This window comes from Pinus tabuliformis, chromosome 2_1, assembly GCF_031772625.1.
Source record: "Pinus tabuliformis cultivar Carrire ecotype Pingquan chromosome 2_1, CPIR1, whole genome shotgun sequence".
NCBI classification, from domain to species: Eukaryota; Viridiplantae; Streptophyta; class Pinopsida; order Pinales; family Pinaceae; genus Pinus; species Pinus tabuliformis.
The window spans coordinates 286959921-286973680 of record NC_142299.1 but is presented as its reverse complement, the minus strand read 5'-3'; the positions used below and the strand labels follow the sequence as shown (position 1 = coordinate 286973680).

Genomic DNA, 13760 nt, shown 5'->3' with positions numbered 1-13760 from the left:
ATTTCATAAAAGATTGTTCTTTAAAAAAACTTTCCTCTTGACAGAGGGATTCAACAAGGCTACTTTTAGAGACAGTTCAAGACTTAAAAATTTCATGCTGTAAACAGAAAATACATTACTGAGTCTGCACTGCTGTATTTTGCAGAAAACAAAATATTCTGTCTCCTCTGAAAAATCAACACGCTGTTTTTGACTGCTGTGTCTGCACTTTGCATTGCTGTGACTGCACTCCTGTGCATTTACAAAACATGTTGCTGTAACACTCTGTTTCAGCTCAGAACGCTGCTGTAACACGCTGCTGTAACATGCTGCTGCATACAAAAAAAAACTTCTGGACTGCTGTGCATTTACAAAGAGAGCTCTGTCTCTGTTCCTAAAAAAAAAAACTTACACACACTACTGTGTCTGCATTACATTTTTCAGATTTTTTAAAAATTGAACTTCACATCTTTTTACTTGCCGTAAAAGCAAAACTATACCTGTGAATTAAAATAAAGTAAAATTAAAATCCTACCTACATTTACCAACTACAGCAATAAATTACCATCATTCCGTGAGTGACCACCATTCCGTAATAAATTGTTGTGTAATGACTGATTCAGGAAAACACTGGAGCTACGGCTGTTTAATGGCAGTTTCATCAATGTAGAGGTATGGCTGTTGATTCATCAGTACAGGAGTATGGCAAAGGACAGGCCCTGCAGTTGAAAATAATATTTCAACACTCCCCTTTAGTTTCAACTGCTGGGTTATCAGTCATACCCAGACATTTCCTCAAAAATTCAAAACTTTTCTGTCCCAAAGGCTTGGTTAGAATGTCTGCAACTTGCTCCTGAGTTTTGCAATGTACTAAGACAATTTCTCCATTATTTACCAACTCTCTAATATAATGAAACCTTGTGTCAATGTGTTTCGTTCTCTTATGAAACACAGAATTTTTGGATAATGCAAGAGCAGAACTGTTGTCACAATAAATCACAGTTCCTTTTACCTGCTCTTGGCCTAAGCTCCTTAACATCCTTCTCATCCAGACTGCTTGACATGCTGCTGCTGTAGCTGCCACGTACTCTGCTTCTGCTGTAGACAATGCCACAATTGGCTGTTTCTTGGAAGCCCATGAAATGGCTCTTGAACCCATATGAAAAACATAACCGGAAGTGCTTTTCCGATCATCTACACTTCCAGCCCAATCACTATCAGTGTATCCAACTAAATTTGAACATTCTGAAGTAGTATATAAAATTCCAAACCTTTTGGTACCTTTGACATACCTCAGAATTCTTTTTGCTGCCTGCCAATGTGCTTCCTTTGGCCTCTCCATAAATTTGGAAATCAAACTAACAGCATACATTAAATCAGGTCTAGTTGCTGTTAAATACATAAGGCTGTCCACAATGCTTTTATACAAGCTAGGATCAAAATCCTTGCTGCTGTCCTCTCTGCTGAGCTTTAATCCCATCACTGTGGGAGTGATTGCTGCCTTGCATTCTTCCATCTTAAATCTGCCCAAAACTTGATTTACATATCTTGCTTGAGATATAAAAATTCCTTTTTCATTTTGATCTACTTCTATGCCTAAGAAGTATCTCAAGAAACCCATGTCAGTCATCTCAAATTCTTTTTTCATGACTGATTTAAAATTCTCAATGAGCTGATCATCATTACTTGTGAAAATAACATCATCAACATATAAGACAACAATTAAAATTTTACCATCCTTTTCCTTGATGTAGACTGTGGGCTCTCCTTCACATTTGTCAAATTCATTATCCAATAGATATGAATCTATCCTGCTGTACCATGCTCTTGGCGCTTGCTTCAGCCCATAAAGAGCTTTCTTCAATTTGCACACTTTGTGCTCTTCACCTTTCTTCTCATATCCGAGAGGCTGTTCCACATAGACCTCTTCCATTAACACTCCATTTAGGAATGCTGATTTCACATCCATTTGGTAGACTTTCCATTTGTTTTGTGCTGCTATAGACAGCACAGCTCTCACGGTTTCCATTCTTGCAACCGGTGCGAAAGTCTCCTCATAATCTCTCCCATACTGCTGTTTGTACCCCTTGACAACCAGCCTTGCCTTGTGCCTTTCTATTTTGCCTTCAGCATTGCTCTTGGTCATATAGACCCATTTCACACCAATGACTTCTTTGCCTCTTGGTAGCTCAACCAAATCCCATGTTTTGTTTCTCTCTATGGCATTAATTTCCTCATCCATAGCTTCTATCCATTTCCTATCTTTGATTGCATCTTCGAAATGAATAGGATCATCAACATGACAATACAAGGCAAATAAGGAATTCATTCCTTCTTCATAAATTTCACTTAGATTTCTAAACTTCTTACCTCTTTCACTTGGTGTGCAAGTGCTTGAAGATGCACTTGAATTTCCTCCTTGTGGTGTGCTTGGAGAAGCACTCTCATTGATCCTCAATGGTGTTCCTTGTTGTCCTTGTGTTGGTGCTGCTGTTTGGGGATTCATTTCAGCCACCTCCTCTTCATCTTCATCATGAGACAAACAGTTTTTAATGTTTACTGCTTTCTCTATGCTTCTATCCCAAGCTTCCTCTTCAATGAATTGAACATCCCTGCTCACAAAAAACTTCTTGGTAGATGGAATGTACAGCCTGTAGGCTTTGGATTCATCACTGTATCCAATGAAGATGCATTTCTCCCCTTTACTGTCCAACTTCCTCCTTAGCTGATCTGGAATGTGTGCATAGGTCACACACCCAAAAACTCTCATGTGGGTGACTCCTTGCTTTCTCCCACTCCATGCCTCTTTTGGCACTTTGTTCAAGATTGCTTTTGTAGGACACCTGTTCAATATATAAACTGCACAATGTACAGCTTCAGCCCAATACTCATTTGGCAAATGCTTTGCCTTCAACATGCTCCTTGCCATCTCCATGATGGTTCTGTTTTTCCTTTCAGCAACTCCATTTTGCTGCGGAGTGTACCGAGTTGTGAACTGTTTATGTATTCCATTTTCTCTACAAAAATTTAGGAATTCATTTGAGATATACTCACCTCCTCTATCAGTTCTCAATACTTTTATGTGCAACCCGCTTTGGTTCTCCACAAGTGCTTTGAAATTTTGGAATTTCTCAAAGACTTCACTTTTGTTCTTGAGGAAATATATCCAAGTCTTTCTTGTAAAATCATCAATGAATGTCAAGAAATATAGGCTGCCAGCTAATGATGGAGCTTGCATTGGTCCACACAAATCTGAGTGGATAATCTCTAAGGGTGTCTTTGCCCTGATGCTCTTCCCTGATGGAAAACTTTCTCTGTGTTGTTTTCCCAAAATACAACCTTCACAAAGGCTGTCCGGCTTCTCTATCAATGGTAATCCCTTTACCATTCCTTTTCTACTCAATAAGTTTAGACCTCCAAAATTTAGATGCCCAAATCTCAAGTGCCATAACCAGTTCTCATCCTTTGGCACGCTTTGGAAGGCCTCTTGGGTGACTGCTGCCATTTCCTTCTTGTTCTTCAAGTCTGCCCTGATCCGGAGAGGGAACATCTTATTCCTTGTCATCTTCACTTCAGCAATGCATCTTTTGCTGGGTGGTATGTCCATGATGGTGCACACATCATTTACAAAGTAAACATTGTAACCCCTTTGGATGAGCTGTCCAACACTCAATAGGTTACATCTCATTCCGGGGACATAGTAGACATCTGCTATGGTTTTCCTTTCTCCTTGCTTTGTAAATATTTTTACCTCCCCTTTTCCCATAACAGACACTTTACTATCAGTTCCTAGTGTGACCTCTGATTTCAAATTCTGATTTAAGGCTGAAAAGAGGGCTATATTCCCTGTCATATGGTTGCTGCAACCTGAATCTAAAAACCATATGTCCTCACTATGTGTTTCAGCCATGTTACAAGCCAACAGGACATTTTCTTGACTGTTGTTTTCTTTTGTAACATTTGCATTTTGTCTGCTGTTCATATCATGCTGTTTCTTTCTACAATCACTAGCATAATGTCCATACTTTTTGCAATAATAGCATTGAACATTAGATTTATCATACCTTTGTCCTTAAGCATGATGTTGTCCTCCTTGTTGGCTGCTGCCTTGGCCTTGGTTCTGATTTGTATTGTTGCCTCTTCCTTGTGCATTTGCTAGGCTGTTCCTTCCACCTCTGTTCTGGCTTCTGCCTCTTCCTCTTTTGTTTCCTCTGCCTTGACCTCTTCCTCTTCCAAAGGACATCTGGGTCTTGAAGGCTTGCTCAAGGGATGAGTTTTCATTCCTACTCAACCTCTGCTCATATGTTATCAGTGATGCATGTAGCTCATCAACTGAATAGTTTGAGAGATCCTTTGTCTCTTCAATGGTGGTGACTATGGCATCAAACCTTGAGGGTAAGACCCTCAATATTTTCTCCACTATTCTTCTATCTTCAATTGTTTCTCCATGAGTTCTCATTTGTGTGATTACACCAATCACATGAGTGAAGAATGATTCAATGTTGTCTGACTCCTTCATTTTCAAGTTCTCAAAATCCTTTCTCAGCAATTGTAGTTTTGTTGTCTTCACTCTCTCCATGCCTTGATAGGCTGTCTTGAGGGTTTGCCATGCTTCATTTGATGTTTTAGCTGCTGCTATCCTTGGAAATATACTCTGGTCTACTGCTAGATGCAACAATAAAGTGGCCTTTGCATCCTTCTTCCTATTGCTCTTCAGCTGATCCTTCTCTCCCTGAGTTAATGCATTGAACTCAGTTTCATCTGCTGGTTCTTCAAAACCATCTTCAACTATTTCCCATAAATCTTGAGAGGCAAACAGGGCTCTCATAGTTATTGACCAGTAGTCATAGTTCTTCCCATTAAACTGTGGGACCTGGGTGTTAAACATACCCATACCAGTGCTTGTGCTAGCCATTCTTTCAATACTTGACTGTAAAAAAAAATCTTTTCACTCTGCTGGTGAAGTTGCTACAGCAATAAACCCTTCCTTCAACTTCTTTGACACTTCAAAGACCCTGGACTAGCTCTGATACCATGTTGGAAATTTATAAAAATTCCATAATAGACAGACAAAAAAAATGCTCTGTTTTTATACTCTGTTTTAACACAGAAAACCCAGAAAATCGCTTGCTGGAAATGGTGTTTCAGCAACACAGTTTTTTTTCAGTTGCTGAAACTGGTGTTTCAGCAACACTGCTCATGGTGTTTCAGCAACGTAAATTTTTGACGTCAGGTATTTTTTTTTGGTTACGGTGTAACAGCAACAGGAAAAGATTAACTTGCGTTTATTAAAAGTAAACTAACTGTTACAGGAATTTCATAAAAGATTGTTCTTTAAAAAAACTTTCTTCTTGACAGAGGGATTCAACAAGGCTACTTTTAGAGACAGTTCAAGACTTAAAAATTTCATGCTGTAAACAGAAAATACATTACTAAGTCTGCACTGCTGTATTTTGCAGAAAACAAAATATTCTGTCTCCTCTGAAAAATCAACACGCTGTTTTTGACTGCTGTGTCTGCACTTTGCATTGTTGTGACTGCACTCCTGTGCATTTACAAAACATGTTGCTGTAACACTCTGTTTCAGCTCAGAACGCTGCTGTAACACGCTGCTGTAACATGCTGCTGCATACAAAAAAAAACTTCTGCACTGCTGTGCATTTACAAAGAGAGCTCTGTCTCTGTTCCTCAAAAAAAAAACTTACGCACACTACTGTGTCTGCATTACATTTCTCAGATTTTTTAAAAACTGAACTTCACATCTTTTTACTTGCCGTAAAAGCAAAACTATACCTGTGAATTAAAATAAAGTAAAATTAAAATCCTACCTACATTTACCAACTACAGCAATAAATTACCATCATTCCGTGAGTGACCACCATTCCGTAATAAATTGCTGTGTAATGACTGATTCAGGAAAACACTGGAGCTGCGGCTGTTTAATGGTAGTTTCATCAATGTAGAGGTATGGCTGTTGATTCATCAGTACAGGGGTATGGCAAAGGACAGGCCCTGCAGTTGAAAATAATATTTCAACAACAAATGGATTCAGAAAGCACAGAAAAGCAGAAACAAGAATCACTCTCCACCCTCCATCGTTTCTACCTTTTGATAGTGCGAATTTGTTTAATGGAGGACGTACATATTTTTTTTGTTGGAAAAGAGAAGAAATATTTTTTAAGCTATGTAACAGCCTCCTCCATTGCTACATCTCTCTATTGGCACTCGACAGCCTGTACTGAAATGTCCAGTTTTTGTGAAACTGCGGACTCAGAATAGACTAACCAACTTTACTCTCCTTTGTCTATATTTTATTTATACACCACGCTTCTGCATGTGCTGTGCTTTTTAGGGTGATGATGAATGCTTGCGCAAATTGTTGTTATATATAGAGAGGTGGGGAGACATATACGGAGAAGAAAGGAAATCGGCTTGCTTGCCTGTTGGGACAAAGTAAGGTCTGTACGCAATAGACTTATTGTTGTTATAATCCAAAGGATTATACTGCTATATGCACCACTGGGCTGAATTGTAAATTTCAGCAGGAAATATGAAGATAGGAGTGTCCCCATGGGTGGCGAGGCAAGTGTGGTCGGTCCTGAGCTCTGTGCTCAAATCGAAATCAAATGCCGTCGAGGGAAAAACAGCCCACGCAATGAAGACCAAGATTGTTGTTCTCGGCATCATCAAGAACAAGAAGATATTCGCCGCAATTTCTCACAAGATGAATTCTCTGTTTGGACTTGAGCAGAGCCAAGGGCAATATTCCAGTGACAACAATACGTCATTGACGATGTATTATGCTTCGACGCCGGTCGATGAGATGCCTTGTGAAGCTCTTCAACATTGCGAGCAGGAATTGGAGCATATATCCCACGCAATTCTTGAGTCAGAGTCGCCCTCTGATAACCCTAGAAATTATGTTTCAGCTATTGAGAGCTCGCGAATGTCTACGTGCTCTGTCGAGGACGAGATCGACATTTTGGCGGAGGATTTCATTAAAAGGTTTCGCAGTCAGATGCTTTTGCAGAAACAAAACTCTTTCCAGCGATATCGGGACATGTTAGAGCGAAGCGTGTGAGAGTTTTTGGTCTTGGGTGGATATGGGGTGTTTAAAGTTGCAGAGACGATGCTGAGAAGATCAAGGGAAATTATTCAGTCAGTTGGCCAAGATTTCATTACCCCGCCGACTGTGATGAACGTACTGAACTTGAAGAGAAGCTTTCAGGATCGATGACTTGATCTGGTTTCACCGTTTATTGCAGATAATCACATACGATTCCTTGTTTTGTTAATTTTGTTTCTAATATGGAGAGCCATTTACGGATTATTGTTTATTTCCCGGTTCTGTCATTGAACCAGTGGATGTTGTATATTCGTCATTTTGAGGTGAATAAATAAACTCGGCTACTTTGGCCAATTTGACAGTAATTACGTTTTCATTGGTTTATCTTCGTCATTTGGGTCTGAATAAATAAACTCGGAGACTTTGGCCAATTTGACGGTAATTCTGTTTTTTGGAATTCCAAAAAATAACTCTCAACCAAATATAAAAATAACTCTGCTTTTATATTTTATATTTTAAAAAATATAAAATATTTTTAATACAAATGTTAAAAAAACTCTGCTTTTGAAGTAACATGTCGTTAAGACTAACTTACATATAATTGATATGGAATAGCTTTACTAGTTATGAAAAATAGATATATGTTATATGGAATAGCTTTGAGCAGTTAGAATCTCTCAATTAGTTTAGGTTTACAAGTTAAAGTTATATATATTAGAATTTAAGTAAATTTTTAAGGAAAAATCACTATCCAAATGAAATAAAAATTTATTGTAATAATTTATAATGTATTTTATTTAAATGTTTCATTACATACAATTTGATATTGTACTATTTATATGAAAGATAGAATTTCAAAAAATAATCAATATTCATATATTTATATGAAGGATAGAGTTTAAAAAAATAATCATACTCACCTATCAATATTAAACAAGTTCACTACTAATCAATACCAAACAAATACACCTATCACATTTATATTAAATCTTAAAGAATTAAGTCTATTGCAATTATATTATAAAAAAATTATGTAAATTAAAATTAATATATAACATATAAATTTTCCAAAAATAAAATTAAATATCACTTTTCTGGCATTCATATTATAATTTTTTTGCCAGTATTATTTTTTGTAAAATAAGATTTAAAAAAAAACACCACCTGAAAAACTAGGCCGTAAAAGTAGTATATTTAAAATATATGCTTATACTTGATATATAATCCATATAGTATGTGACATCAAATAAGATTTGATAATTCATTTATTTCTTAATAGAGAAATACATTAGGTTACAACATTCCCATGCAACCCATGTGTCATGACTAAGATCAAATAAAATAATAATCCATAATTATATATACTGGCTATATAACTAAGAATGTGATAATTTGAATTAGTTTTGTAATAACGGAAACATGCTACAATGCCAAATTTATTAAGATGTCTAACCAGCTTAATTGACTTCCCGAATCAGTCTGGTTTGCAAATAATTAAAGTCATGTTACATTAATTCAAATGCTCGTCGAAAAAACTTTGGATCGGAGCGGGAACGGCCTCTGCAACCCAACCTAGGGTTTCTGCAACTCCTGCAACGGCAGGCCTGCCAAGCACAGTACAACAGGTAAAGATCAGGCGGATGGGTGGTCAGAATAGAGCGTCCATCGACAAGGGGTAAAATGCAATCACCTCAGGGGGAGGGCCAGGAGCCTCCCCCCGATAAGGATAGTCGAATGCCGTCAACGGAAGAAAAGGAAAATGATAATGAACAGAGCGGAGGTAATACGGATCGTAGCAAGCAGAAGGGCAAGGACATAGATCAGGAAGACAGAAACAGAGCAAGTTCTTCCACATGCAAGCCAGTAGCAACTCACAGGCCAAGAGTGGAGTTCCCAAGTCATCGCATCAATGCCAGGATACAGTACATGAGAGATCACGCGCTGATTGGCAAATTCATAGGAATATGGCCGACGGAGAAAGTGCTGAGAAGTTGGATCAGCGCTAAATGGCATCCAAAAGGGGATATCACTCTGCACCTAGGAGCAAAGGGGTTTTTTACTGCAGTTTTCAGCTGCTTGGAAGATCGCAATAGGATTCTGGATGGGGGTCCCTATTTTTTCAACTCTGCAGGATTATATCTCAAAGCGTGGGTTGAAAGATTCAATCCAGACAAGGAAGACCTGAGCTACGCTCCTGTGTGGATAAGGTTGTATTCGTTTCCATGGGAATACTTGGAAGAAAAATCCCTTCAGGAGATTGGGGATGCTCTTGGTGAGTTTGTAAAGATTGCAGAAGAAACAAAATCATGCAGATACACGTCTTATGCTCGAATATGTGTTTATATGGACCTCAAGCAAGCACTGCCAGACACGGTAAGTTTCTTTCATGAAGATTCTGAATGGATTCAAGTTATAGATTACGAGCATGTCCCATTTAGATGTAGGAAATGCCATGATATAGGGCATCTCTACAGAGACTGTCCACTTAATAAGAAACCCTCTTCCCAAGAGAGCTCAGATAATCAAACATCAGATGGTTTCACTAAGGTAACAAACCGAAGGAGAGGGAATAGAAGAACAACAGGTAATCCCAAGGTAAATCCGGTCAACAAGCCAATACCCACAACGAGTAATCGCTTTGAGGCCCTAGCCAAAACTGATATGCAAGATCTGGAGAAGGAAGCGCAGGAGAACAAGGAATCCAATAAAGAACAGCTAGGAGAAACTTCAGTGCAAACAGGAGATATGACTCATAAGCAATCAACCCCGCAATCGCAAGCAAAATCTGTATCCTGGCAGTCCCAAGGAATGGAAGTGGAATACACTGAACCCAATGACAAATCATCAAAGGAACGAGAGGAATCCTCTCAAGAACCTCAAATCATGGAAGAAGATCCGGAGTCTTTAGATATAGGGGATCTGGATATTCTAGGCCTGGAACAAGCTTGCAAGACAGGGAATTTTGAAAAAATACCAGATAGGCAGGTGGATAACCTAGTAGAAGTATTAAACAGAGCATAGAAGAAATACTCACTAGGTTTCCAGATAGGAAGCCCATGGGATGGCAAGTTCATCACAAAGGATAATAAGAAAAGAGGCAGAAAAACAACACTTGAGAGAACCATCAAGATAGGAGAGGTATTAGTGGAGTCAGGGAGGTATGCCAAACTGACCAGATATTTTAATACTGACCCCCATCCTTCTCAATGAAGCTGATATCATGGAATATAAGAGGGCTAAATGGCCCAAGGAAAGGCAGATTATTAAAAAATATGCTTATGCTAGAAAAACCAAGTATACTCTTTCTGTAGGAAACGAAATGCAACTCAATAATTTTGGAAAAAATAGCAGCAAAAGTTTGGCCGGGAGGGCTAGTAACAGCTGTTGATGCATAGGGAGCCTCAGGAGGACTTGCAATTCTCTGGGATGCACGAGCTATTCAATTAAATGACATACAAGCTAATAAAAGCTTCATTCAGGCAACATTTCATCTCATAGGTACTAACACCTATTGATTTATAACTAATGTCTATTTTCCTCAAGATACTACTCAAAAAGCTCAAATCTTGAACACATTGTCAGATCTCAGCTCAGAAAGGCCACACCCACTTTGGATTTCTGGAGGTGATTTCAATATGACAGCAAGCATGGAGGAAAAACAAGGGGGTAGAAGCAGAGTAAATAATGATGGTAACCTTTTAAAAAATTTCATTCATACTAATTGGTTGGTGGATGTTCCCACAAGTAATGGCCTCTTCACTTGGAGCAACAAGAGAGAAGGATCGCAGCAAATTGCGTCACGCCTTGATAGATTTCTTATCTCAGACAATGCAACTCATTTAGGAGGGGAATTTACAGCATCCATACTGCCTATCTCAGGATCTGATCACTGGCCTATCGAACTTCAATGGAACAGACCTGGCAACAGCCTCAAGTGACCCTTTCGATTTGAAGAATTTTGGCTAAAGCATCCAGACTTCGAGAAATTAGTTAGATCAACTTGGCTCAACTTCAATCCTACTGGAGGTACAAAAATGTCCAAGTTTCAGCAAAAACTCAAGCATCTTAAAGGAGCAATCAAGCGCTGGAATCATAATACTTTTGGTAATATTTTTAAAGCTCAAGCCACTCTCAACTTAGAAATGAAGAGGATCCAGCAAAACATTATAACTGAAGGACGCACGGAGGAGTTATCCAAGCAGGAGCAATTCATAGAATCTCAAATTTTAGAGAGGGACAAACAGGAGGAAACATTATGGAGGCAGAAATCGCGGATTAGATGGTTAAAAGATGGAGAAAAGAACACAAAATTTTTCCATAAAACTACGGTCCAGCGCAGAATGAACAATTGTATTACTCACATCAAAAATGAACAGGGGGACAAAATTGAAACTCAGGAAGGCATTGAAGAGGAATTTCTCAGCTATTTTAAGAAAGTACATCAGGAACCCAATATAGACAGAATGCCGGCTATTAACAAGCTCCTAAAGGACATCCCTAAGTTAATAACAGAGGAACACAATAGTCTTCTCCTTAAACCCATCAATCTACAGGAAGTTGAAGAAGCGGTTCATCACTTAAAGGAGGGGAAAGCGCCAGGTCCGGATGGTTTTACCTCAAATTTTTTTCATAAGTTTTGGGACCTTATAAAAGATGAGGTATGGCAACTAGTGGAGGAATCCAGGGCACTTCGATGGATGTATCCAGGGTTAAATGCCACATTCATCGCCTTAATTCCAAAGGGGGAAGATTCTAACACTCCTGACAAGTATAGACCGATTGCATTGTGCAATATCATCTATAAAATAACATCAAAAGTCATAGCAAACAGACTAAAACCGCTGCTCCCTCTTATTATCTCGCCTGAGCAGTCTGGGTATGTAGAAGGCCGGCAAATAACGGATGGGATTATTCTAACTCATGAGATAATCCATTCCTTAAAGCAAACCAAAAAGCCAGGTATGCTGCTTAAATTAGATTTGTCCAAAGCTTTTGATAGTATCAGTTGGGTCTATATTCAAAAAATTCTCACTGCCTTTGGGTTTGCCCCATCATGGGTCAGATGGATTTTTAATCTTTTGTCTTCAGCTTTTTTCTCTGTTTTAATCAATGGAATCCCCTCGGCCACGTATCGTCCCTCTAGAGGTATAAGGCAAGGAGACCCCTTATCTCCCTTTCTTTTTGTTATTATGGCTGAAGGTCTTGGCAGAAGTATCACTTCGGCCAGGCGTGCTCTGCATCTAAAAGGCCTTTCTTTCAACAATTCACCCTCCTTCACCCATCAACAATTTGTGGATGATAATATGCTTTACGGTCATCCATCGGTGCAAGAAGCACGCATCCTCAAATCAATTCTGTCAATTTTCTCTGATGCTTCCGGAGCCCTTATAAATCGAGTTAAATCCCAGATTTTTTTCTTTAATACCCCTGTTTCCACCCAAAAAGCTATCGGCCGCATTCTAGGATTCACTACTGCTTCCCTGCCCTCCAAATACCTAGGTGCTCCTTTAATGGCCTCAGCTCTCAAACACTCCTCTTGGAATCAGTTGCTGGAAAAATTGGAGGCTCGTCTCTTCCTTTGGACTCACCGAGCCCTTAACATGGCTAGCAGACTAGTTCTTATCAAGGCTGTCCTAAATTCCATGCCCTTGTATCTCTTCTCCATCCTTGCTGCCCCTAAATGGGTTCTCAAAGAAATCAAGAATCTCCAGCGCAATTTTTTATGGGGAAGCTCAGGACACAATAGGAAATGGGCTCTAGTCAAATGGGATAAAGTTTGTCTTCCTAAGAAAGCGGGGGGGTATCGGGCTAAGAGATCCTGAGCACAATAATAAAGCAATGGGCGCAAAAATCTGGTGGAGATGGCTAGCCTATCCTAACATCCCGTGGGCCTCTCTTTGCACAGCTAAATATGCAAGCAATTGTCCTATGGAAGAAAGAATACGAATGACGGAAGTCAACATAGGATCGGCAATTTGGAATGCAGCTATACAACATAGAAGTCTTATACAAAAGCACTGTTTGTGGGAAGTCAAAAGTGGATCCACAGCTCGGTTTTGGGAAGACTCCTGGCAGCAATTACCCAAACTAAAAGATATACTCCAAAATCAGCCAATATCAGAGCAGGAGATCAGTCAGTTAGCCAAGGTAAATCAATTCTGGAGCTCCTCTACATCTCAAGGACACAGGCAATGGAAAAAGGCAAACCAAATATTAATGAATAGCTCTGAACAAACTCAGCAGTCTCTCACTACAGAATTACAAAAGAGGAAAATCACCATCTCAGAAGAATCAGACATTCTAAGATGGGGCTATGAGGAGAAAGGAACATTCACCACAAAGGAGGCATATAAGATAATAGTCCAAGATCAGATAAACAAAGACACTTTATGGGACAAAATCTGGGACACTCACAACTGGCCGAAGGTCTCCACCTTTTTATGGCTCTTATGTCACAATAAAATTCTGACTTGGGATAATCTTCGGAAAAGAAGCTTCTTGGGCCCATCCATATGTCTTGTTTGTAGGCAAGAGGAGGAAACAGCCATACATCTTATGCAGACATGTCAAATGGGAAGAAAAATTTGGGAAAAGGTCGCCTTCTGCTGCCAAAAACATGGTAGAGTGCAAGGAGATCTCAAAGCAACCATTCGTAACTGGAGTCAAAATCCATTTCAAAGCAATTTTCTTAACACTATGTGGCAAATTATACCTG

At 39.1% G+C, this 13760-nt stretch overlaps 1 protein-coding gene across 1 annotated transcript; it reads left to right on the top strand.

The window, feature by feature from the left end:
- Window positions 1-6529: 6529 nt before the first annotated feature.
- LOC149199902 (uncharacterized) lies at window positions 6530-7060 on the top strand. The gene has a single exon (XM_089400764.1). It carries the CDS (start codon window positions 6530-6532, stop codon window positions 7058-7060), a length of 531 nt encoding a protein of 176 aa, XP_089256890.1.
- The last annotated feature ends 6700 nt before the right edge of the window (window positions 7061-13760 follow it).

Coding starts and splice junctions, on each gene's coding strand:
- LOC149199902 (XM_089400764.1), top strand. CDS start 6,530: ATGAAGATAGGAGTGTCCCCATGGGTGGCGAGGCAAGTGTGGTCGGTC.